Source organism: Pelophylax lessonae (genome assembly GCF_965119305.1).
Source record: "Pelophylax lessonae genome assembly, chromosome: 1".
Lineage (NCBI taxonomy): Eukaryota > Metazoa > Chordata > Amphibia > Anura > Ranidae > Pelophylax > Pelophylax lessonae.
In genome coordinates, this window is record NC_138768.1 from 459,264,181 (window position 1) to 459,292,012 (window position 27,832).

The window sequence follows — 27,832 nt, forward strand, 5'->3', positions numbered from 1 at the left end:
AGACCCCCTCCCTCAGTCCAACAGTGGATCACACAGGTTAACTCAATCTTAGTCTGAGAAAAAAATCCTATCAACACCATAATGCCCCTATGAAATTCTCCAATATTTGGCAGCCATGGTTGGATAACCTGGGCCTGGATCCCCTTCACCTATTTCGAGACAGACTCCTCCACATCTTATAGAGAGTCTCCGAAGGGCATGGATCACATGTGGATATGTGTCTCCCTTTTTATTTTCTCAATACCTTAGATACATATGCTGTACGTGTTTTGCACTATTCACAGGATGATAAGATAGACTTGTACACCTGCCATGCAATACTTTTTGTTCTTGGTAGCTAGGGTGGCTAGTCAGCTAAAGCATGGTCAATCTACAGTACTCTGACAAGCAAATGGCTACTTTTTCCACCGCTATCCATTAATTTATTTTACTTATTTATATATACTCTTTTACATAGAACTGAAAATTTTCACAAAATCACTCATAAAAGACACTGTCCCACAAAATGATGTCCCTACCATAGTCATACATGTGTGCAGAGACTGTTAGGTCAGTATTAGATAATAGATAAAGCCAATCAACTCAGCAGTAAGTATTAGAGAAGCCTAAGGCACCTGGAAGAATTACATTTGGGCTTCTAGAGGACATAATCAATATTCTTGCTGGGAATTATGCCTAAGATGCTAAAGCTACAGAAAGTAAACACCAGTTTAGTTTTATGTTGGAAGTGAATAAGACGTATGTAAGAGCTGCCCTTTAGACCATCATCTGGGATCATCAGGGGTGCCATGCTGCATGCTGTATTTTGCACAGTGCCCTGTGTTTCCATGGTTTTGATGGGACAGCCAGCAGCACCATGGAAACACAAGATGCTAATACAGGACGGGTGGTATTTAGAGCCTCCCCAAGCATTAATGCCTCGTACACACGCAATGATTATCGGCCGACCGATCGGCCGTCTTTTGTCCAGTGTTGTTGTGTTGGTTGAAATGTGCTCTAGACTGCACACAAATTTTCTCGGCCAACAAAAATCTACTTCAGAAGTGATGTCATGTGATGGTTTAGTTTCCGTGTGTTTTTTCTTCTCTGAGCATGCCCAGTCTTGCTCATCAGATTTTTGTCTGCCGAAATCTGTACTGACTGACGGAAAATCGGCCGTTGTGGTGACGGCCAACAAAAATTTTATAGCCTGCACACCAGATTTTATTCGGCCGAAAAGTCGGAGTCGGTTGTCGAAAGCATCATACTAACAAGCCGAAAATCGGCCGATCGGACGTTGGCCGAAAATTCACCGCCAACTATCGACGCATGTGTACGGGGCATAAGAGGGAGACAGAACTCCATCTCCATCTACACCTGCTCTACCTCCTGATTACTGGCATGCTGCTGCAGCTGCGCTGTGTTGAAGATTACAAGGTAGGACCCTGATGTAAAGGGAAATTCAGGACTCTGGAGTGAAAGTAAAGGGCTGAAGAGCCAGATTTGGGGACTTAGGACTCTTAGGATAAGAGGGGGGATTGAGGATTTTGATGTAAAAGAGGGGAACTAAGGAAATCCTCCTCTGTCTATACCTACTACACCTTCTGGTCACTGGTATGCTGTTGCAACTGCGCTATGTTGAAGATCACAAAGTAGGACCCCGATGTGAAGTGTAGAGATAGGACTCTCTGGATGTAAAGGTGTGTGTGTTGGTTGGGGGGCAAGGTGGATGTGGGGGCACTGAGAACTCTGATGTGAAAAGGGTGTGTGTGTGTATGTGTGTGTGGGGAGCCTGGAAACTCTGATTTAAAAGAGGGGGAATGAGAACCCATGTGAAATTGGGGAGAAACGCAGATGTGAAAAGGGGGAGCTGGGGACAGAGGAATCTGATGTGAATAGGGGGCTTCTAATGTGATCAGGGGGACCCCATTTTAGACTGGAATGCCTCAATATTTTGCAAAAAGTTTGAGAAACACTGCTCTAGACACCATTACTTTTCAGCCATAGGTAAGTTCGTTAAAAATATAATAATGTAAGAATCAAACTCAGAACAGAAAGCTCTCCATAAGATTGCTGAACCTTTACGGGATTTCAGAAGTAGTTAGGAAATGTAATCATATTAAAGCGTGCTGCATTGAAAAATATTCAAATGATCACATGTTGCATTCACACGGAATAAACAAAGCCTACCTTCCCTGTGACTCTGCTTTTCACCTTTCCATTTTTGTTTGTCTAGCTGACCCGCTGGCTAAATCCAATTACAGTATCCAGATTTTCTGAATGACACTATATACAATATATGAGTCTGCAAAAATGCTGGCAAAGAGTTTTCAGGTTTGTAGTAACACTGCAGGCTCAATCACACACACTGAAGGCAGAAAGGAAGGATGCAAAGCACAAAAAGTGTGGTAAAAAAGCTTTAGTTTTACCCAGAAGTGGTTTAAAAAAGCTTGTGAATCTAGCAGGAGTTGATCTTAACTACTTGACCTCTGGAAGGTTTTACACCCTTCATGACCAAGGCATTTTTTGCTATTCTGCAATGTGCTGCTTTAACTGGCAATCGCTCCGTCATGCAACACTGTACCCAAATGAGAAATTGATATACTTTTTTCACAAATATATATATTTATATATATATATATATATATATATATATATATATATATATAAATAAAGCTTTCTTTTGGTGGTATTTGATCTCTACAGTTTTTTTTTTTATTTTTTTATTATATATAATAAATTACCCCCTTTTGGAAAGTTAACAGTCAAAGGTATTCAGCAAGAGGCATGGCAAGTTTTTTGAACTTTTTTTTTTGGGAAAAATAAAGCAAATTAAATAAAATGTAGATTTTTTTTCAAATTTGTTTCTTTACATACTGTCACCAGTGCAGTACAGCATCATCATATGACTGTTGTAGCGGTGATCAGGGATACTGACTGGTAACAGTATATAAAAAAATATATAAATATTTTTTTTTAATTCACTTTTTTTTATTTTTTTTTTTACAATTATTTATTTATTTATTTTTGTTTCATACCATCATCAGAGTACTTCAGTGTCACCATATTGACACTGTACTACACTAGGGGATGATCAGGATGTTTTTTTTTTTTTACACTATGATTGTTTGTTACAGTGATGATCACTGTAACAGCAATTGTTTGAATGACTTTCATTCATGACTCATTGTTTACTATTGTGATGCTGTTATTGGCCCACATGGTACAGGGTGCTGTGATTGACCCAGGTACCATGTGATCACTAGTGTTACAGATCATACACAGTAGTAAACAATGATGTCATAAATGGATTAGAGCCGGTTAACATAGGCGCGACCCGACTCGCCGGGGCGATCTCGGAGCGCCATGCACAGACTTCATATCATTAAAGTCAATGCAGGTCGCTCCAGGTCGCCCCAAAGTAGCACAGGACCCTTTTTCTAAGTCGGAGCGACTTGTGTCGCTCCTATTAGAATGGGTCCTGTGCTAATCTATGGCAGGCGACCCGCGGCGACTTGTCAGGCGACCAGGTCGCCTGACAAATCGCCCCAGTGTGAACCGGCTCTTATATTCAACACTATTTTTTATTATGTGTGATGTGATTGCACAAGGATCACGTGATATCTGGGCCATTCACCAGCGGCCTACCGAGGACGGCAATCAGCTGTGTCAGGTAGACACAGCGGTTGCAGATTGCGTTGCTGTGCACCCTAGGGCACACGCACAGTGTGCATGAGCACCACGATGTATGGGTACATTGCGGTGCCTGGGAGAGCCGTCCGCCAGCAGTAAATGTACTGTTGACGGTCAGCAAGTGGTAAAATAAACATGTCTCAGCCCTGGGCAATTCAACTTGAGCATATATCATAAGCAGCGTATGTCAAAACGTCAGCAGAGAAAGAAATACAGATTTCTTAAAGCAGAACTACAGGAATGATCTCTTTTGCAAACTTACATCTAGGCAGCTTGGCATTATGTAAGTATCCATATCTGATATCCAGAGGGCTGCTGTTGATGTTGAAAATCACTGTAGTAGTCTACACTAGATACATTGATAGCCATGATGTTCCAGGTGCTGCTCCAGCAGCTTCTTCTCTGCACAACAAACCGTGACACTTTCTCACTCAGCACCACCACCATTAGGGAGAATGCCTTGTCATTTCTTTAAAACAATAGAAGGTTGTCTCTGCCAGCAGCTGTGAGTTTAGTATGAAGAGGGAAAGCGATTGGAGCAGCACCTGGAAGATCATGGATATCACTGAATGTAGCATGGACGACTTCAGTGGCTTTCAGCATTCCCGGTGGCCCTACAGATAAATATGGCTACTTGCATTAAGCCAAGCTGGACCTAGGTAAGTTTAAAAAAAAAAAACAATTCTGCCTTAAAATATATCTGTAAAGAAGGTATGTGAGTAACCCCCAAGTACTAATGGAACTTTAAGGGCAACTTACATAAAAAATATGTAAGTTGCCCTTAAAGGCCTTAGACATAATATATACGGGTTTTTTTTCCCTTTTTTCTTTTCTTTTTTCATAGATTGCTTGGGTCCTTGCTTCTCTTCTCTCCCCTCCAAGCTGGACACTTGTGACTGCGCTGTTTGGTGTACAGGATGGATCCTTGAGCAGAATACCTTAGGCCCCATCCGTACATCTGGGGCAATGGGCTGTCTATAAGGACAGTATGCTACTGTAAACTATTTTGGTAGTCATTATGCAATGTTTTGATGTTTTTGTCTTGTCTCATATTTAATAATCTCTTTGCTCTTTTATAGAATGCAATATTGTAGGAAGTAGGAAATGAGCTTCAAAACAAGCCTCCATGGACCTCTGTAGCTGCAGCTACCATGGAGATGTTCATCTTCAAAGTTTACAGAAGAACAGCTTTATTTTCAGCACTTGCTTTTGGCAGCCTGCAAGCCTTCTAATCTCTAATGTAAACACATAACAGCTGCATGGAAAAAGAGGGGGAGAGCAGAGTGCTGAGACCTGACCTAAACTACTTAACTGCATCTCTTGTCAAATTTGAGGATGAACTTCTCTTTAGTGCCTGCAATTACATAGGTCATTTGGGACTTATTTTATGTTAATGCACTGCTTGCTAAAAATATAAAAAAATACTTTTAATGTCCATAGCCTGCTCACAATGCTACTTTAACCACTTGCTGACCGCCAACAGTACATTTACTGCTGGCGGGTGACTCCGCCAGGCACAGCAACATGCTGGTACCTCATGCCAAACTTTTATATTTACAGGCACATATGTGTGTGCCCCCTGCTGCTCTTGTGGGGTTGGACACAGCATGAGTTTGTGTTGTGGCCAATCACAGCACAGATCTGTGTGTGTTAGTAAATACAACACAGATATGACTGTTTTTTTCTCCCTGATTTCACTTACCGTTCAGAGCTAAAATCAGGAAGAAAAGCTAGCCAGTCTGTAAGTGTGTAAATTATGCACACATACATTTGTTAGGCACACTGTTAATCCTTTGATTGCCCTCCTGAACACCCCTGTCACCCAGCCAGTGCCATTAGTACAGTGTCAGTGTACAGTATTGCCACTGATCACTGTATTAGTGTCCCTAGTGGCATCAGATAGTGTCAGTTAGTCAGTTAGCATCCCTCCCAGCCAGTGTCAGTTAGCGCCAGTCCCTGATTGCCCACCACACTATCACAGTCACACTAAGTCACTAATCACTGTCACTTCTAGTATATTATCTATCCAGGTCCGTATCCTAGTCACGGTCAGAACTATATTAGTGTCCCCAATAGTATAGTATCCCCAAAAACGCAGGGTTAGCAGGATCAGCCCCAATCACTGCCAGCACTTGCAACATGTAGCAGAATACATTTTGGCCTAAATGTATTAATAAATTTGATTTTATTGGATATGATTTATAACAGAATTGAGAAGATATTGTTTTTCTGTCTTTCTCGTTTATACAGTATATGAAAAAAAAAACAATAAAAAAAACTGTGGTGATCAAATACCACCAAAAGAAAGCTCTATTTGTGTGAAAAAAGAAAAGAATATCAATTTCATTTGCGTAAAGTGTTGCATGACCTTTTCTACTTTCCAAAAATGGGTCATTTGGAGGGGTATGTATACTGTCCTGGCATATTAGGGCCATAAAGTAGAAAATTTATTTTTCAAAATTTTCGATCTCTTTTCATTTATATAATAAAGAATTAATAACCTAGTAGTGATCAAATAACACCAAAAAAAACTCTACTTAGTAAGTAACATTTTTGTGTAAAAAAAATATATATATCAATTTAATTTGGGTACAGTGTTGCACGACCCAGCAATTGCCATTTAAAGTAGCACAATGCGGAATAGCAAAAAATGGTCCGGTCATGAAGGGGGTAAATTCTTCTGGAGGTCAAGTGGTTAAGTTACCCCCAAATATCAACTTTCCCTACAAGTCAAGCTGGTCCTCCCACATCATGAGGCTCCCAAACCTCCTTGACTAAACAGAGGGAAAACCCATGGTGGAGCCATGGTTGACTTGCACATGGAATGTTGAGATTTGATTATGAAATGTATTGTCTTTATCTCTGGATCTGCTTATCATTTTGTCATACAGTCTTAACTAAAGGCAACCTCTGGTCATGCAATTTTTTAAGGGATGTTAACTTCTAAAGTACGTAATAGGTTCACTTTATAGCATTTATGGTGGCATACTCATCAAAGACACATGTTTTAGTTATTTCATTTCTAGGTTGTTAAGGAGACATTCATACTGCATATTTAGTGCATAAGTACATTCTGCGTCCTACCTTATTTGTAAATTAATTTGCTTTTATAATCAATAGGTTGTCTCATGTGATAATCCACACTTACTCCCTTGTCCAGAATCTGAACAAGCATCACAATATACTGTATGGAGTCATGATTCACAGAAGGCAGCTATTTAATTAATTGGTTTAACATGTTATGGCCTCCCACTTAGTTCAAGTACCCAAACAGCTGCAGCAAGCCCTAAATCTTTGGTAGGATTTAGAGCAGTCGTGCATTTAGAAAAAGAGCCTGACGTTCATTTACAGTAAAACTCACAGTTTCTCCCTAGGAGCAGCATTGGTCATTAGAAAGAGGGGAGACAACGGCAGGTTAGGGAGCATGTAACAGACTGGGGGAGTTGGTGAGAAGACAGCAAGGGAGTTGGTAGATGGACAGAAGAGATGGGAAATGAGAGACATGTAGGGATTAGCTGGTGAATAGGCTAGTCTTAAACAGTTTCAATATTAGCAGGGCAGCAGGACGGTTTACAAGGATGCTGGTTACGAAGTCTTAAAACATTCAACACTGGAGGGACAACCAAATTAAAGTATAACCCCATTCCTGCTTGAGAAGCTGTTTGATTCCTTTTTTTATTTTGCATGTCAGTGATTCAGGCAGTATCTGTAAGTTTTCCATAACAAAAAAACAGTAATTAAAGCAATCAAATGTATATGTGTATATATGTGAGTCTTGGAGAGGGTATTTCTTAAGGTAAAAGCCATTGACAGAACCAAAAAAACTGAAAAATTAATTAAATTAATTGCAAAAGGTGGTGTAGGGAACTTCTACTCAGATACCCCTAAAATGTATCTATAGCACAAACTTATTTTTTGGATAGAGGTTTAAAATTTCTGTGCTTTTTCCCAAAGGGTAGATTGCTCTCTCTATTTCTTCTGGTGACCATTGTCACCAAGACAGAAAGTGATGAGAAATTCAAAGTGTTAGGCTGGGTTCACAGGAGATTGTGACCGGCTCCTAATGGAGCCAGTTTACACAGCCCCGGGGCGGCCGCAGTCTGCACTGGAAAAGGGTCCTGTGCGTCTTCTGGTCCGTTTCAGGTCCGAATTCAGGCAAAATTTTGAACATGATTTGCACCTTAAATGGAGACTGGGGTCGAACTGGACCTGCTGTGAGTCACAGCCACAGCTAGTGTGAACCCAGCCTTACAGTTGTCACCAGAACAGGTGAGAAGTATTCTAATAGGCACACCTGTTCCGGTGACTACTGTACGACTAAATTTGTTCTTGCTCTACTCACTTACTGTTCTGTCTCTGGAATAGGAAATAAACATAGGTTTTCCAAAAACAAATTGACTATAGATACAATTTAAGAGGTGTATGCACAGGATAGATCAAAGACACTTTAAGAGGTGTATGCACAGGATAGATCAAAGAATACGGCTAATTATTTTCCACCGTTCACAAAGGAAAGCACTTCAGTACTAGCATCTTTTAGCAGACATGCACTAGTGTACATTTACAAATTCATTTTGAATTCACAATATTTTCTGTTTCTATTGTGCTTAGCATTGACTAAAACACAAAAACTGCATTTAGTTGAAGTGAAAGCATATTTAACCTCATATTAATTAGACAACAGATGTATACCATGATTATTATCACAATAATGGAGTTATTTCATCACCCATCAATATATTGTATAGAAATGGGCAGTTACAATAAGAAAATGTTAAAACTCGTAGAAATTATTATTATTCCAAATAGTTTTTCTGCCACAATATTTTCTTTGATGATTGGTTTTATGATTTACATTACATTATTCCTGTTCGTCATCATAGCACTATGCTTTGGACAGAAGGTGACATGTTCACTACTTTTAATTGCATCTTATATTCTTTAACTGTGTATAAAGCAAAATATTATCTAACGGTGTATGACAGGCTTTCAAATAAGAAAACGGGGCAGGCGATGCCATAGGTGGATTGACAGTAGTAGATCAAAGATAAAATGTATATGACAAATGTGTTTAATAATGACCTAGTTTGTAGACTTTAACAATGTGGGATGCAAAGTTGAAAATAAACGAGTCCATCCTCTGAAAACTGCAGCCCTTACTGAATGCTAAGTTCACCTAGCAAATACGTATGTTCGCTCTTTTACCACCTATACATTTTGCCATCCTTCTCTGAACATGGGTGAAAGCAATAGAATATATGTCATTAGGGATCAGGCAGTGAGGCTTATGAGGAACAAAATTGGCTTAAATACTTTGTTTTTTAACCACAACTGTCCTCTAATAGCTTGCACCACTGCATCATTTTAAGACTACATGCCCACTAGAAGTAATGACTGAGCCAGGTAGAGATAAATAGGTAATATCTCTAGAAAAATCAGGCATACAATTATTCTAAACAAACTCATATTAAATATGAATGGAAGAGAGTCATTTTAGCCTCTTTTATAACCATAATCGTGTGGTAATGTGTTTGCCCCAGAAATGTTGCTAGGTGTTCTTTTGAAATGTGAAGGCAGTGAAAATATAGGTGTGATTTAAGAACCTGTAGTAAAATAATCCTTGAACTTCAAAACCTACATTGAAGGTGATGTGAAGACAGCAGACCTCACTGGTCTACAGTGCTATTTTAGAGAAAAGGAACAGTTTAAATGAGAGGAAGCTGGAACTGCAAGCCTCTCCTTAAACTTCCATGTCAGAAATGTTATATTGTAGTATAGGGTGCTAAATAATTTATGCATTTAAGCTTACTATGGAAATGCTATATAGAAATCAATTTCCTTCCAGGGTTATCTGTTTGATCCAGCTCTCCAAAAGCAGTGGTCATTTGTACCAAAGATCTATTGCTGGTTCTCTTACCAACAAGAAGTTGCGTATTGCTGTGGTCATGTAGAGGAGAAGGAAGGAGGGAAAGAAAGAAAGAGAAAGAAAGAAAGAAAGAAAGAAAGAGAAAAAGAGAAAGAAAGAAAGATTTTTTTTTTTGTGGCAAACAGGTATAGGATCCCCTGCAACAAAAAAAAAATAAAGACTGGTCACTTTTGAATGTCCCAGGCTGTGCCCATGCTTGCGTTCTACAATATTATTTATTCCTACAGGCTTCTGAGCTTGCACTCAGGTGTCTATAGGAACTAGGCTTCTAGCACTCAACCTACAGCCCTTATGAACTCCACTTGTTTAGCCACTGGGCTCCTGCAGACATAGTCTGGGTTTCCCATATGTAGCACCCTCCTAGGTAGGTGCTAGGATAGTTAGATAAATGTTAGAGTGTGTTTTTGATAGGTAAATTTAGTTGCCACACTGTAGGCAATGTGGCTGCAAATGTGTATGTACTGTATGTAAAAGCATAGTTTGGCTCACTGTATTTAAATAGGCCTGATCTCTGTACTCTGCTGCTGCCAGTCTGCTGTATCTAGGCAACTTGAGAAGTTTCTGGATGATAGGTGTGGAGCTATGCAGATAGCAGCATGAATGTTGATATGGCCCCAGCCTATCCCAGAGAGGCAGGCTCTGATGGAATGCTGGGAGAGCTCTGGATCTTGTCCCTCTCAGGCACAGGCTGCCATGAGGTGGCCTCAAGTAGGCAACCCGAGGTACAAATACTTAGACATTGAAATATCTTGGGGACCTTGTTCTCTAGATACCCCTCTGGTGCCCAGTTATAATCAGCTGTGGGTCTGTTAAACGGGGCACCAGCTGGTCTTCTGAAGAGCTCTGTCCAGATATTTGCCCACTTAAAAAGGACTTTGCTCTAGTGTCTCTACTACTAATTAAGCTGAAGTCTACTGCTTGCCACAAGCTCGGACTTCACTAGCTTGCTCAGAAAGGAAAACCAAGTCCTCAGTTGTACATAGTTCTTATTCTTAGAGTATCCCATCACTAACTTCATCCCTATCCAAGTTCTCCAAAAATAAAAACAACATCCCCTAGACTGGTCTTTGAAGAAAGAGTGAATGAGCCTGTTTTGTGCCTGGTTGCGGGGCTGAAGTTGGGAAGACCTGAACGAGTAAATCCTGTAGCTCCTATGGGAGTAGCGCTACACATACTTTGGTGCTTACTCAATCCAGTGAAGGAAAAATAAGAGCAGTCTTAAGAGCAGCTTCAAGTAGTTAAATAGTTTGGTTTATTTATTTCACTGTATTTCACTTTTTTTGTGCTGCCCATCCCATTCCATGTTTATTTCTTTCACTAATCTTTTATAATGGATCTTGCTGAAAGAAATAACAAATGTGGCACAATGTAGCTGTAGAGTACACAAATAGGGAAATATTTATTTGTACAGAGAAAGTAATGACCATGATCTTTAGGAGTCTAATGTCTATGAATGTCTTCTGAAACATGTCCCCAGTCTCCAACAAGTACTATAGCATTTTTGTAGTTTCTGACCATCCCCTACAACATAGCCCCAGTCTCTAACCCAGTTTCTTGCAGAATGCACATAATCTTTGACTATCTTCTGTTGCATGCTTGCAGTCTCTGACAGTAACATCACATTCAATTAATAATATCTGCAGCCCTTTAGTTGGGGCCGCATAGGAGACCCCCTATATCATGAAAGCTGACCATGCAGTGATATCTTGCTTGACTGGAGATAGGTAAATACAGGACTGGCAGTGAGGTGAGGAATGAGAGGCACGCTGATCAGTGGCACACCAATGTGGGTAAAGGGGGTGCAGTCCACTCCGGGTTTGGACTCAACTGGGAATGCTGGTTGACATTTTGACGTTTGAATGGCACAGCATTGCACCCCTATCATTTTCTCTGCACCACCATGCAAGTCAAATGAAGAAATGTCAGCCAGCACCCCCAGCTGAGTCCCCAAATGTTGCTTTTTGGCACCAGCACAGCAGCTGCTCATACGAGACTTCCACTCATTGTGTGCTCCCGCCTATTTGGTGAGTCAGGGGGGAGATCTGTAATGAGGGTCTGTACTTGGGGGGTTTTGGGGGATGTCTGTACTGTCCTGGTTGCCAGAGTGGCTAGGTATGCCACTGACTCTGATGTAAATATAATTGCGCAAAAAAGTTACACTTTAAACAGAATGTGAAGTGGTTTTGTATATATTTTCATTTTTTATTATGGTGAAACCTTTTTTTTTTTTTTTATATTAGATGTATCAATATTGCATATGAACCAGGTAAAAATTGGGCAGACAAGCTTAATTATAAATATGTTGTAACAAGAATATTATTACAACATGTTTATTAATTATGCCTGCATATCGGGTCATTTGTAAAAACTTCACAAATAAAAAGATTTTTAATAAAAATAAAACTATTTCAGCTTTATATTACCCCCAGTTACCCTTAATTAATGTTCAAAAAAGAAACATGAATGCTGCTTAATTTTCACCCATGCTGGAGCACCTTTGATCATGCTTTATTGGGGTTTTCTGCATTCCTCTAGTCTAGAAGATGAACTGTGGATATGGGGTTGTATATATAGGATTGGTTCATTTTTTTTCCTTATATTGGTTGAACTGGATGGACTTGTATCTTTTTTCAACCAGACTAACTATGTAACTATGTAAAATAGCACCAGTCACTGTTGCTCTCTCTCCAAGTGTTGGGTGTAGTCCTTTGCAGGCAACTTGTAGCAGGTGGACCTGCTAAATTTCTCCCACAGCTCTGCTCTCTACACAGGTTATGTGCAGCACAGTGCTAATGTCACCACTACTTTTATAGGACAAAATATGGGTTTGCAAAGGCATTAGAAACACACAAAGTGAAGTTATATACTACTACTACTAAATCTTTTAAGAAAGTGGTGAAGAGATTTGCACCGCCATACATAAGGAAAGGCTGGTTTAGGAAAAGCTGTAACAAAATAGTACAGGGATCTCAGAACGAGAAGGATGAGAAAGACCTTTCAGCTCACACCTATAGATTCAGAGGCGTTATAACCACAATACAAGCTGCCTGGTTACACATAAACACGTAAACAATCTGTCAGATGGAACAAGATCTTTCTTCCATAAATAGGTCCCATAAGGACCTCCGGACTTACAGTTTCCCCACCTAGAGGAACTCCGTAGCTAGGTAACAGAGTGCTGAGCCTGCTGAACCTTCAGGAATATACAGAACAAACAAGATGGATGTTTCCTTCTGAGGAAGGAAAAAATATTGCAGTTATGATCAGAACCCTCCCAGATGCAGTAATCCAGAAGACTTTGAGCCTGGGATAGAAATAGTGTGGACATTAATGACACCACCAATGTTGTCCAACAAAAATGGAAGACACTAGTCAGTTACAGGTAGAGTACTCAATTTCTTTGAGATGTGAGACTGACTGACATAGAAATTTCCCTATGATTGGGGAGAACTGTACGTTTCATAGAACAAGACTAACAAGTATGAAATTTGATAAATCCAGTTAGAAAAATATTTCTAGGTTGAAGGAAAGGGAAAAGGAACAATTTCCACCTTATCCAGAAACTATAGTAAATGGGACTTGTAAGATCAAGGACCATGTGTGTACATTGTACACATTTCAGATCCAGAAAATACTGAGGGACAGTGTGAAAAGGGAGCATGTGAACGAAGCTCCCAATAAATCCCACAAATCTAAACGGGTGAAATAGGGTAGCATCAACTAACCTCAAAAAGTAGAGAGGAAAAGGCAGGTGACATAATGGTATTTGGTGGGCTTGAGCACAATATGGCCATATGGTGGGACCAAATCCCCATTTTTATTTATGGATTGTCTTCATATTTGATAGTCATTTCTTGTGCATGTGTGCGCTATTCTTTTTTAATATGACATAATGGTATTTGTCAGAATCTAGGACGCTGAATTTACTTAGTAATGATCTATTAGGCATTCCACAATGGGGAGGCTAGGACAAAAAGCAGTCCCTTATGACAGAGAAAGGCCGGAGGAGAGGAAACATCACAAGGGATGTAATTATTATAAGTTAATAGACTCTTGAAAAAAGTGTGAGAGAAGGAAAGAGGTAGTATACCCCAAAATAAGCTTCAGACAGCATATGTAGACCAACGTCTTGGGGTGCAGAGACCCTAAATAATCTGTGATTATGTACAATGGGTACAGAAAACCCAGAAAAGTAAGAAAAACAACTGAAGTAGATGCCTGGTTGTAGTGTCTAGAGTAAAAGCTGCAGGTTAAGTCTGGTCATCCAAACTGCGAAGAAGAAATACAGACATACAAGGTATTACAGGTGTAATGGGTGAATATCTGGGCTCTTCTATCCTGTCTACATATCTACTGCGTGAAAGTAGGGAAAAATGTGAGGTCCAGTAGTATCAGGAAGGCCACTGACCAGTGCATGGCTAAAGAGATACCTTCCCTTAAAGGGTTTTGTGACTTGTGTTATTTAAAGTATCCTCTACATCCCAAGCATGAAGCATGGTTTCACAAATTATAGTCCCTGTCAACAGAGGACAAAGTTGTTCACCTGCCTATCAGTGAAATCCCTAAGGGTGGAGATGCCATCAACCTGTGTGATGATATATCTGAGAGTCTAAGAAACCATAAAAGGAAGGGAACATTTACCAATACCAATTCCCTATCAACTGGAAAAAACAACATCACATTGTTATTCAGAAGTCATGATTGCATGGGATGTTTGCCATTCTGAGAGGAACGTTTAAAGTACTGAGTATATGAAGAAGCTCAACATCCACTAGATGCCCTGTAGAGTGTACTATATCAATCAGGTTGGAAACAACAGATTGCATATTTGAGTTATATAATCCTTCCTCTAGGAGGAAGAATGTACACGCTCTGAATCAGAGGTGGCAATAGGACACTCTTAGTTAAAGTAAGGTCAGTGATAAACTCTGCCGTTGAAGGTGCAGGAGCGTGATTGGAGCTCCTGCAAGCAGAATGCCCATTATTTGTGCACAGACTGACACAAGATAAAAAGTGGATGTAAATGGCACAGCACAAAGCTTAGGTTCAGGCCATGAAGTTAAAGCGGAGTTCCACCCATTTTTAATACGTTGGATTACATAGATGTATGTAATCCCCTTTAAAACGACTTTTACCAATGGAAACTTTTTTTTTTTTGCTAGTAAATACCTTATTTTCTTGTTTATTCCTCCTCTCCTCACTTCGTGTGTGCTGGGATGTATTCCATGCTAGAAATCTCGCAGTATTACCCAGGAGCTGAGCTGTACTGAGCCGTGACCTGCCCCGCCTCTGCCCCGCCTCCTCTCAGTGAGCTCAGTGAGGATATAATGCTTTCAGTCCTCGCTCACTGAGAGGAGGCGGGGCGGAGGCGGGGCAGAGCATGGACTGAATACAATGCATACAGTACAACTCACTGAGAGGAGGCGGGGTGGAGGCAGGGCAGGTCACGGCTCAGTACAGCTCAGCTCCTGGGTAATACTGCAAGATTTCTAGCATGGAATACATCCCAGCACACACTGCGAATCGCCGAATGACGAATCACCCGGAAGTGAGGAGAGGAGGAATAAACAAGAAAATAAGGTATTTACTAGCAAAAAAAAAAAAAAAAAGTTTCCATTGGTAAAAGTCATTTTAAAGGGGATTACATACATCTAAAGTTACGAAAATGGGTGGAACTCCATTAAAGAAGCTGTAGGTAAAGACAGCTATTTAAAAACAGGGATCTTTGGGTTTGGGTTACAGGCATCAGATCCTTCTGGGGATAATTATGAATCATTTCTAGAAACAGTAGGAGAAAAAGGGTCAAGGTAACTCGTTGCAGTGGGCTGACCTATGTGCATCATTTAAAATACATTTCGCACTGCTTATTGGTAAGCAGCTAGGCTTAAAGTTAGGCAAGGCCTTGCATTCTAAAAAATCTAAGCAGTTGGTACTGATGACGGTCATAGTAGGCCAAGGTTATAAAGTCACTATAGGCAGCCAGTGGACCAACCCGACCGCCATACTCCATAAATGAGTAGTGAGAGACTGGGTCACGTTGAAAGGCTTTGCCATTGCTCTCGAACTGGGAAGTGCTCTGCAGATAATACTAATATAGTGCACAAAGGACTGAGAAGTGCCATATAGCAGACACCACTTCTCAAAAGTCAAATATCAGAATATGTTAATCACAATCAGTCTCACTCAGAGTGTGATACTGCAGACACTGGGTAACAACAAAAACTGTCACAACTCTGGACCTGGAGAGTTATTTGTGGTTAGAAGGGTCTGGAAAACTCCACAATGCAGACCACAATGTCTGAATATAAAGTTATCTTCAAAACCTCCAGAGGCTTACTCAAACAGAGAGTCATCAAAGACTGTGCTACACCAAAGGCTGTAGTTGTACCACAGCTCTAAAACTAGAGAGAGAGCCCTGCAACTAACTGACACGGTACAGAAGCACCTGGAAAGCATCACAATATGGAGTTTAGGGCCTAAAGGTCCCAATCCAGGCTATCTGCCCGCAGTCCAAGGATGGGCCTACTCACAGAATAAATCTTCAGAGACTGGGTCACACCAGAGGCTGTGCCAGGGTTCTGGAACTGGAGAATATTCTGCAGCTAACTATCACAGTACACTAAGACCAGGGAAGAACCCATTGCAGAGCCCAAAGTTCAGATTTTGGGCTTTCCAAATCATCTTTGGTCTAGCGGGTTCCAGGTCCAGCCTCCAAATCTATTGCTAAAGATACGCCAAACCCGATAGCTGCTGTATAGTGACCAACTCACGTCTGATTAAAAAAAACATCTGCTGAGTGCCAAGGATGTTAACAGAAGAGAAAATATGTGAAAAAACATAGTAAGAGTTTTTACAAGCAGAGCTCAGCTAAAAGTATCCAACCTCTTAGGAAATTATTATGATTAGGGGTGGGGTCATATGGAGCTGGCTTAAGGTTTTTTTTTTTTTCATACTGCTAATATTCCAGCCCCCTGAAGGTGACAGTATAACCCAAATATCCAAGAATTATTATATTTCTGTGTCGATCAATGAATGATAAAATTAATTTGTGGCATGCAATAAATATGAATAAACATTTATTGCAATTAAATAGAGTGTATTTTGTTGTGTTCTACTCCTTAAAACAGAGCTCTTAGGTGCTTTTTTAAAAAATAAATAAATATACAAGGCTGGTTCAGAAATAACGTCTGATGAAGACGAAACACGCCAGCCCTCATGCAGACACGCCTCCAGCCGTGGCGATTGCAACTGGAACTACATGCTTTTATCATTTGATGTCATGTGAGTTTTATTCCTTGATTTTTATTACTCAATAAATGTGCATACTTCACCATTGGAGCCTCATTTGTTTTTTGGAGGGATAACACCATCCATTATCCAAGGCACTTATGCATTTGAGGACACAATACTCTGGATGAAGTTAAGTGGTGGATCTGGTGCAGGATTTTGGAGTGGACCCTATCCTGGTGTTTTTTTCCATGTTTTTGGCTCGGTTGACCTTCCGTAACAGGGGGTCTAAAGTTCTGGTAAGAGCATCACCTTATTTGAGCACGTGGTGACCGTCAGGATTGTGTTCTTCTCTATGGTGTTGGACTTTCCTGCATTCATTTCTGCACCTCAGCAACTGGTTTCACAGAATTTCATGGACTTTGCATTATCTGTGTTCTTTTTCCCAGTATTTGCTATTGTGGCGCTGTACCTCATTATATATGGTTCAGAAATATGCATAATCCATTATAACATGCTTGTATTCATCACAAAAATAATTGTACGTATACATATTTATGCGTTGTGCAGTGCATAAATGCGTCTATGCAGTGCGTTGGTATGACAGAGTTGGCATGTGCAGAAGAGGTTTGTCAGAGGGTATGACAGTGGGGTTTATGTGCTGGAGATAAGTGAGAGGACTATGTTCAACAACAATATGTACAGCAATGGAGTGCTGAAGGGTATGAAGGCAGCATTATATACAGGAGAATGTGAAGAGTATGGCAATGGGCATTATATGCAAAAGAGTGTGTAGGGTTTATAGGGGGGCAGTATGTGCTGGAATAACATGTAAAATGCAAGGTAGTGAGCACTATGTTCAAGAAAGAAATGGGGAGGGTATGCCAGTAGATCTAGTGTTTGTTAGAGGTGGTGGTAAGAAGAGACCATTCACAATTTACAAGCAAAATGTGGGTTGAAAGGTTAGGATATGATAATAAGATTTTTGTCCTCACTGTAAAATTCTTTTCTTGGAGTTCATTGAGGGACATAGGATTCAGAGACATTTGGGATGTCCAAAACAGAGGGGTAGGCATAACAACAAACAAAATGCTAAAAGGCCCTCAACAGTAAACACTGACTGCCTGAAACTGAAAGAGCCACCCAAAGATTACACCCAATGCGGGCATTAGCTGAGGCATGGACATCCACCTGGTAGAACTTAGAGAATGTGTGAAAAGAAGAACAGGTAGAAGCCTTGCAAATCTTGGAAACAGTTGCCTGATGCTGAAAGTGGTTGTAAATTCAAAGGTTTTTTTATCTTAATGCATTCTATGCATTAAGATAAAAAGCCCTCTGTGTGCAGCAGCCCCCTTCAGCCCCCCTAATACTTACCTGAGCCCCTTCTCTATCCAGTGATGTCCATGAGTGCCTCAGCCGCCCGGGACTCTCTCTCCTGATTGGCTGAGACACATCAGCGGCACCATTGGCTCCCGCTGCTGTCAATCAAACTCAGTTAGCCAATCTGGAGAGAGAGAGGGGGCAGGGCCGAATGGCAGCTCTGTGTACCTATTAATTAATGGATACACAGAGCTGCAGCTCAGCAAGCTGCTCGCTGTGAGGGCATTTAACAGGAAGGAGGGGACAGAAGCTCCAGCCAGGGACACTAGAAGCGAAGGATCTTGGTTGCCCAGTGCAAAACCACTGCACAGAGGAGGCAAGTATAATATAGTTACATAGTTACATAGTTAGTGAGGTTGAAAAAAGACATCAGTCCATCCAGTTCAACCTATGATGTGTGTGTGTGTTTGCTGTTAACCGTACATTGTATACCCCTGTATGTTGTGGTCTCTAAGGTGCCCATCTAATAGTTTTTTGAAACTATCAATGCTCCCTGCTAATACAACTGCTTGTGGAAGAGAATTCCACATCCTTACTGCTCTTACAGTGAAGAACCCCTTACGCATTTTAAGGTTAAACCGCTTTTCCTCTAGTTTTAGTGAGTGGCCACATTTCTTATTGTATCTCCTTTCTCTGAATAGTTTGTTCCTTATGCTAGGGTCGTCAGTACAGTATTTGTACATTGATATCATATCCCCCCTCAATCGTCTCTTCTCCAGAGAGAATAAGTTCAGTGCTTGTAGTCTTTCCTCATAGCTGATGTCCTCCATTCCCCTAATTATTTTTGTTGGCTTTCTCTGGACTCTTTCCAATTCCAGCACATCCTTCCTGAGGACCGTTGCCCAGAACTGGACAGCATACTCCAGATGTGGCCGGACCAGAGTCTTGTAGAGCGGGAGAATAATCTCTTTATTTCTGGAGTGAATCCCCTTTTTTATACATCCCAGAATTCTGTTGGCTTTGCTTGCAGCGGCTTGGCATTGCATGCCACTGCCAAGCCTGTTGTCTACCAGTACCCCCAAGTCTTTTTCCATCCTAGACTCACCCAGAGGTTCCCCCCCCCCTAGTGAGTAGCTTGCTTTCTGGTTTCTGGAGCCCAAGTGCATTACTTTATATTTTTCAACATTAAACCTCATCTGCCATGTAGTTGCCCACCCCGTTTTGTTCAGGTCTGCTTGTAAGGTTTCCACATCCTGCATAGAAGATATTGGCAAGCTTAGTTTAGTATCATCCGCAAATACTGAGATTGTACTAGATATCCCCTCCTCTAGATCATTTATGAATAAATTAAACAGGTTGGGTCCCAGGACAGAACCCTGGGGGACCCCACTTTCCACACCCGCCCAATCCGAGTACTCCCCGTTAATCATCACCCTCTGGACTCTCCCCTGGAGCCAGTTCTCTATCCAGGTACTCACCTTATGGTTCATACCTACCTTCCTTAGTTTGTACAGTAAGCGTTTGTGGGGAACGGTGTCAAAGGCCTTTGCAAAGTCCAGATACACCACATCCACAGGCTTTCCTTTATCTAGGTGGCAGCTCACTTCATCGTAGAAGGTTAATAGATTGGTTTGGCAAGAACAATTTTTCATGAATCCATGCTGATTACTACTAATAATACAGTTTTCATTACTAAAGTCTTGTATGTGGTCCCTTAACATCCCCTCCAAAATCTTGCAGACTACAGATGTTAGGCTGACCAGCCTATAGTTACCCGGGATATATCTCGGCCCCTTTTTAAATATTGGTACCATGTTGGATTTTTTCCAATCAGCTGGCACCATACCCGTCTGTAAACTATCCTTAAAGATCAAGAATAATGGTCTGGCAATCACCTGGCTGAGCTCTTTAAGAACCCTCGGGTGCAAGCCATCCGGTCCCGGTGATTTATTTATTTATATAGTTTGTTACATAAATAGAATATGTTTGTTATTTTAATAGAAAACAAAAAAACAAGACTTTACAATCACTTAAAAAGCCTAAGAAGAACTCACTGATCCAGTAGAGTACGACTAGACAGCAAAGGGTGGAACCCAAACAAACAATAATAATCTTAAGTAAAGAAATTCGGACCAGTAAAATGGGTGAGCTTTTTTCAATGGAGAAAAGTCTTCCATCCTTTTGAGATTAGCAAAAAACTGAGGCATGCTAGGAGTGGGAGAGGTTGTACCAGGCTTGTCACTATTTACTGTGTTTGTTTCCCTGTCCAAATCCTCCTGTAGGCAGCGGTATATCCCAAATATCTCTGAATCCTATGTCCCTCAATGATCAAGAACAGGGGTCTCCAAACTTTCAAAACAAAGAGACTTGGTGGTCATTGGGAGTAAAAAATATTCTATCATTGGTGTGAGTGGGAGGAATAGTGCCCAATAATTGGTGTCAGTGGGAGGACTAGCGCCCAATATTTGGTGTCAGTGGGAGGAATAGTGCCCAATAATTGGTGTCAGTGGGAGGACTAGTGCCCAATAATTGGTGTCAGTGGGAGGACTAGTGCCCAATATTTGTTGTCAGTGGGAGGAATAGTGCCCAATATTTGGTGTCAGTGGGAGGAATAGTGCCCAATATTTGGTGTCAGTGGGAGGAATGGTGCCCGATATTTGGTGTCAGTGGGAGGAATAGTGCCCAATAATTGGTGTCAGTGGGAGGACTAGTGCCCAATATTTGGTGTCAGTGGGAGGAATAGTGCCCAATATTTGGTGTCAGTGGGAGGATTAGTTCCCCATCTCTTGTGTCAGTGGGAGGAATAGTACCCCATTGTTGGTCCCATGGAGAGGAATAGTGCCCTGTCTTTGGAGTCAGTGGAAGGAGTAGTGCTCCGTCTTTGGTGTCAGTGGAAGGAAAAGTGCTCCAAGGGCAGCAGTTTGGAGAACCCTGATCAAGAAACATATGTTTTTGTTACATGATTTTTTTTTTTTATTGTGGTGACATGGTCTATTTTTTAAGACATCAAAGGTCTATTGAAGCCCCAAGTCTTAAGTCCATCAGATACAAAACAGGGACAGAAATTTCTTAATCTGCACCTGAACCAGCTCAAAAGAAAAGGCAGCCTGAAAGCAAGAACCTGAAAAAGCTCTGTGCTGGAAGTGTGACTGAGCCCTGATGGCTGTGAATGGGTGTCTGTGTTCTGTGACGTGAGTGTGTGGTCTGTGTTGCGACTACTACTACAAAGTCTGTGTGCACCAGTGAGGGTAAAGGATGCAAAGGGGGATAGATGGCAAAGATAAGTAAATGGTGAGGTGGATGGAGGAATCCCCCCTGCCAGGATATTGTATTCTGACAGCAGGGCCGGTGCTAGACTATCTTGCACCCTAGGCAAGACCAGCTACTTGCGCACAACCCCCCCCCCCCCAAAATAAAAATAACTGTACACATTGCCACCTTTCTTGTACATAATGCCCCCTTTTAACACTACACTCTGCTACACCCCCTTCTTGCACACACTGCCCCTCTTTAACCCTACAACCCCCTTCATATACACACTGCCCCCTTAAACCCCACACACCCCTTTATATACAAGGTGCCCCCCCCCCCCTCTCTAGAGGTGACATCCACCGGGGATGAAGAGGTGACAGGAGAGGAAAGTCTCACTGGCCATGGCTGCGCCCTAGGTGGTAGTGCGCCCTAGGCGACCGCCTAGTTTGCCTAGTGGTAGCACCGGTCCTGTCTGACAGTGGGGCCCACCGCTTTCAGAATACACTAAACAGCTGTCAAAGCTGCTGATCAACAAGGGTTTTTCAGCATGTCCCTTCAACAGAAATCTATCAAAAGATGGACTTGCATTGTGCAGAGATGTCCACACAATGATCATAATTCGGGTGGTCCCTGCTGAAAGTAGTACTTTATTACTGTAAAGGACAGGATATGATAGGATATGGAAGTGTGCCATATAATCTCTATACACATTTCTTTTTCTAGTGTATCTGCCTAGTCTGATTCATAAATGGCTTTTGGTTATCTGACAATAAATGAAGTGTATTTAGAGAACTATTAATGCTGTTAGCATTATTGTGCTCTTTGAAGTCCGGGCTGGTATTCATTACGTGCCATTCAGGAGGGACCTGTCAGATGATTGAACTAATAAACGGAGTGCTGCAATACAGCATTTAAAACCGGTTAATGGTGTAAATAACTTCAGGCAGCCCTGTGGATCTGATGGTTATGACTATCAAATAGAGGGAAAAGCTTTCCTACAGTATATACTCTGAAGTACAAAGTAATGCAAATTGCATTTTTTTTTTGTCATATCATAATGCAGTACTCAGAGGTCCCAAATCATTTTAAACCTGTCAGCTGCATTAAAATGTAAGTCAGTATAAATCTTTGGTTAAAGTGCAAATGAAATTATGTTAAAAAAATCACTGTACAGTGACTCATGGATACTGCACCAAACTAGTTAATGGAAACCCTTGTAAATACAGCCTGAAACCTGATGCTATGCGAACTACAAGTAAAAGCATCTAATCAGAAGTCTGCTTTTTTTTTTTTTTTTTTTTTTTTTTTTTCCTTTTTCTTTTTACAATAGATGTTGTGAAGGATGGAGAAGGTCGCTGAATTTAAACAATTCAGCATCACTTCAGTTCCACTCTAAATTTTAAGAACATTTTATGAAATTATATTAGTTTAAATAACCTCTACATTACTATATTCAGAGAGGTTGTGGGGAGCCATATTCAACTGTATCTATATCTAAGGAGATGGAGATTTCCACTATTGGTAAAAATATAATACAGCACAGGCCTGTTGTAATTTTATTTTCTTTTTTTTTTGTCAAAGATTTTTTTTTTTATTCAAGCCTGTTGTAATTTAATTGCAGTAAAAATTACCTTTCCATTTCAATCTGCAAACGCTGTAATATTCTAATACTGTAAAAAAAAAAAAAAAAAAGTGAAATGCAGTGGAGGTATTCTGCATACCATCGGTGTATGGAATGCCCTCAGAAATTTAATTTCCTGACTGTGTTATTGGATAAATGTAAAAGCTAAGTTCACCGTTTTGAAAAAAATAAATGCACATATATTTGCAGGTAAGAAAATGTGCATGTATTATTTTTTTCACAAGGGGTGCAATGTCAGGCTCCTGCAGGCTCTTTCTACAGCGATGTGTCCATACCTCTGTAGGGGTTGTCACAGAGAAGGGGGGCTAAAGGGGCTCTACTTAAACATGTTACAGTACATGTTATACCCTAAATACAGGTGTGACATGTTCAAAAATAAACCTATCCTTTACGCATATATTGTATATATGGCAGCGTTCCAGATAGTAAAAACAGGCATTTTTACATGTGTATTTTATTGTTTTCAGACCGTTATGAGGATACAAGAAGATTGGTCATGTGACCATTCTGTAACTTGTACTGTGCACACTTTCCCTACTGGAAGTTCAGGGAAGCTGTCTGAATGAGTGGGGAGCAAGCTGTTTTTTTGTGGGAGTGTTTAATACTACTTTCAATGGTACGTAAACCATAAATCTTTTTCCATTATTTTTAAGATCAAGCCTCACTATATACAGTTTTTTCTGTCTTGCCAGTAATAGCACTTCCTCCTGACACTGGCTCACATTTTGGCTCCATTCATACCTGAGCGTATCGTTTGCAGGCTTTTTTTCAAATGTTTTTTGCAGGTGTTTGGAGGCAGGCATTGCCATCTAACCAAAAAAGCCTGTATTCTGCCAAAAAAGAAGCTCATGTATTTTTTTGAGCCTCAGGCATTTTGCTTCAGGCAACAAAACACTCATATGTGAACAGGGGCCATTGAAATGTATGGGATTTTGCTTGTTGGGCGTTTTGTAACTTCAGAGATGACGTTTTAGAAACTGAAAAACGCTCAGGTGTGAACAGGGCCTTAGCGACAATGTTATTAGGCTCCTCTGCACAAGCCTTCTGTTGGCCATTGTGCTGCTGATAGACCAGATAGGCAGCACAATGGCTAATTAAAGGAGTTTGACAACAATGCTGGTCATTGACAGACAACAGCTTATCATTGTCAGCCTGAAACGGGAGTCTGGCAAGATCTCCAGGTAAAACAAACTTTGCAACAGGGGTCACAAAAAATGCTTGCCTAAAGCGGAGTTCCTTCTCCCCCTCCAAAAATTAAAAGTCAGCAGCTACACATACTGTAGCTGCTGACTTTTAATATTAGGACACCTACCTGTCCTGGAGTCCAGCGATGTCGGCACCGCAGCCGATGTTTCCATCGGCTGTCGGGTGCTGCCGCCGCCATTACCAGTAAGGGAACCCGGCAGTGAAGCCTTGCGGCTTCGCGGGCGGGTCCCTACTGCGCATGCGCGAACTGGCCCAGGGAAGGAGGAGGAGGCCAAACCTCCGAGGGACAGCGCCTCGGCGCCGTCTCCCGAAAGTAGGGAAGGGTACCTGTCAAAAACAGGTACCCATTCCCCCCTCCCCCCTAAAAGGTGCCAAATGTCGCATCAGAGGGGGGAAGGAAGCAAAAGAGCGGAAGTTCCACTTTTGGGTAGAACTCCGCTTTAGGAAAACTGTATACAGTGAGTCATGATGCAATACATACTGAAAATAGATTTTTGGTTTATATAGACACTGTAAAATAGCAGCAAAAAAAAAGAAAGAGAAAAATTATCTAGAATTCTTTAGTGCAAAGGTAAGATTTTGCTTGTTTTATATTTGATATACCCAATGAGCATTTTGTTAACCTTCCTATATTTATTCTTTAAATTCCAAACTCCTCCACCAGAAACAAAAATAAAAACTGTAGTGCAGAGAGGCCCTACTACAAGGGTGTCTTTTTTTTTTTTTGGTGGAGTTGGGCTTTAAATTAAATAATTGTAATAAATATAGTCATAAATTATTTCTTGTTTAAGGTTCTCAAGGAATGGGGTTATATACTACTAATTAAAGTATTTCTTCTTTCTTACACAATCTTCAAAATCATTCATTCTATATGATCTTTTTTATGCTTATAAAAACAAAGTTGGCATGATTTCAAAGACATTGTGCTATAGGTGAATATTTACATGCAGCCCATTTGCCAGAGACATCTAATGCCTTCTATGTTTCCGCCTTCGTTTTAATGTAGTAAGATTGTGCTGCAATATGATAATGTTAAATATGGGTAAAAGGTCATTTTAAACATGTGAAATAAGTCAAAATGGGTGGTAGGCATGGCATTGTCATATGAATGAAGAACAGCTAGATTGCTGTTTGCTAGAAGCTTGATTAAGGTGACTTTTGATGGCATCTGATGTGGAAAGACAGAAAAGGACTATTTCAAACCCCATAATTTAAACTTTCATAAATGTCATGTAGCCATACATGGAAGACAGGCAGAGACAGCAATTACATGGGACAAACAGCATAAGGGAGATGATCAGCAGCTGCATTTCCATGGTTAGTTTAAAATGATTGTTCAAAATTATGTTTTATTTTCTGAAATGTAAAAAACTCATTGGAAATAAATTATCCTTAGTGAGATGTATGCAGATTCAAAAGGAAAAAACATGCTAAACGCATGCTAAACACAAGATGGATTTGCTGCTCTATAAAATCTACAGCAGTAATCAATATAAAGGGAGGGACTTACCTTTCACATACTCGGACTGTCCATGCTGCAATGATCCAGGATGAGATGCTGAAAACCAGAAGAACTGTACCCGGACAGATGGTCATAAGAGTCTTCATTACAAAGCGAGTGTTGAAATTGATCTTGTTGAGGGCACCTATGCTCCTTGAAGATGCATCAGTGAAGAGCTTGCTGTGGAGGAGCATCACACGTCCAATTAGATAGAGCCTTAAGAACATAGGGATGGATAAGATGATGTCTATGTCGGCATTGGCTACAGAGGTGGTATAGAAGAAGGCCAGACGAGCTGTCCAGGTAAAAGAGTACTGTCCAGGGATAGGATGAATGGCACACACAGTCAACTCTAAAGTGATGAAAAATATCCGTTCATAGGTCATGGCTATTCTCCAGTCATCCGCTCCATTGTCCACCATAAAAAGCTACAACAAAGTAAAGTTAGGCAATAGAAAATCAGGAAAACAAAATTGCGGCAGATATAAAAACATGCTTAAATAAATTGACAATGTGCACAAGAAGTGTCATGTGGTTGACACTTTATTGCCTAGACACACACTAAGGGAGTAGTAGGAGAAATTGTTTAATATGCCATAAAAATATACTGTTGTATTACAGTTGATTAAGAGCCCATTCACATTAGCGCGACTTGTCAGGCGACTTGTCAGCCTGACAAGTCGCGCTCGGTCGCGGCCCATTGATTAGCACAGGACCCATTCTAATAGCAGAGATGTATAGTAACGAAGTAGAACTACTTAAGTACTGTACTTAAGTACCGAAATGCGGTATCTGTACTTTCCTAGAGTAGAATTTTTTTCTTCTACTTCTACTTTTACTTCACTACATTTTTCGATGATTTCGATACTTCTACTCAAGTATTTTTTTTTTGTGCTGCATAGTTACTCGTTACTTTTAAAAAAATTACCACTGCCAGAACAGTAGATGGCAGGTTGCATAAAGCTCAAAAAAATGTGTATAATGTCATTTGTAAATCAGCGCATACGAAAATAAAGGCTGTGTATAATAAAAGCTGCTATACCAAATCTTTCCAATAAAAAGAAAATATGAAACAAACAAATAAATGGTGCTACAGCGCTTAAAGTGCATCAAGGAACTACTAACAAACACAGGTTAATCATTTGAATAAATCATTTGAAATAATAAAAAACAATATGATATTCAAACTTTTGACTTCTTTCTTTAATAACTACATAACACAGTACTTGTACTTCTACTTTTAGTACTTGAGTAGAAATTTTTTTTCAAAACTACTGGTACTTTTTACTTTTAGTACTTAAGTAGCAAATTTTTTGAAAAAACTACTTGCAATACTTAAGTAAAAAAAATGTTGAATACTTTAGTACTTCTACTTAAGTAACTTTTTCTGTAAGCACTTCCACTTCTACTCAAGTCACTTTTTGATCGAGCACTTGTACTTTTACTCAAGTAGAAATTTCGAGTACTTTATACAAGTCTGTCTAATAGGAGCGACACAAGTCGCTCCGACTTACAAAAAGGGTCCTGTACTACTTTGGGCCGACCTCGGAGCGACTTGCATAGACTTCCATTATGTGAAGTCTCTGCAAGTCGCGCCGAAGTCGCGGTGCACACGACTTCACAGGTCGCCCCCCAAAGTCGTGTCGCGCTAGTCTGAATGGGCTCTTAGGGTTCCCAGGCAATAATTAGGTTTATAGTAGGTTAAAAACATGCACTTGCTAAAACAAGAATCAATCAATAAATAATTAAAAGTACTTGGGTATGAAAAAAATCGAATTGATCAAACTTAGAAATCTTCCAGGATACTGGGGGGATGTAAAAAAAGTGAAAGTTCAGTTTTCTTAGAAAAATACAAATGACAAAAAGTGTTCAGAATTAGTAGGGATGAGGTTTAAGCTTCTGCTATCCACAAGTCTGCATGTTTCTGCCAGAAATGTATCAGCCGTGGTACAAGTAACAGCCAGTTGGGTACCATATGCATGAGAGAATTCATCACCCTGCCCCACAGAGTTCAGTGAGAGCAGTGACCCAATAACATAGGTTGGCAGCAAAAGACCTGCACTCCTCGCTCCTCACTTTCTGCATC

General features: G+C 40.6%; 1 protein-coding gene across 3 annotated transcripts in view; it reads right to left on the reverse strand.

Moving 5' to 3' along the window:
- KCNN1 (potassium calcium-activated channel subfamily N member 1) overlaps positions 1-27,832 on the reverse strand; it is a 210,662-nt gene that overhangs the window by 107,207 nt on the left and 75,623 nt on the right. For all 3 annotated transcript variants that reach the window (XM_082266734.1, XM_082266733.1, XM_082266732.1), the window contains exon 4: positions 25,756-26,174. In XM_082266734.1, the coding sequence (XP_082122860.1) occupies positions 25,756-26,174 (419 nt within the window). The remainder of the gene's footprint in view (positions 1-25,755; positions 26,175-27,832) is intronic.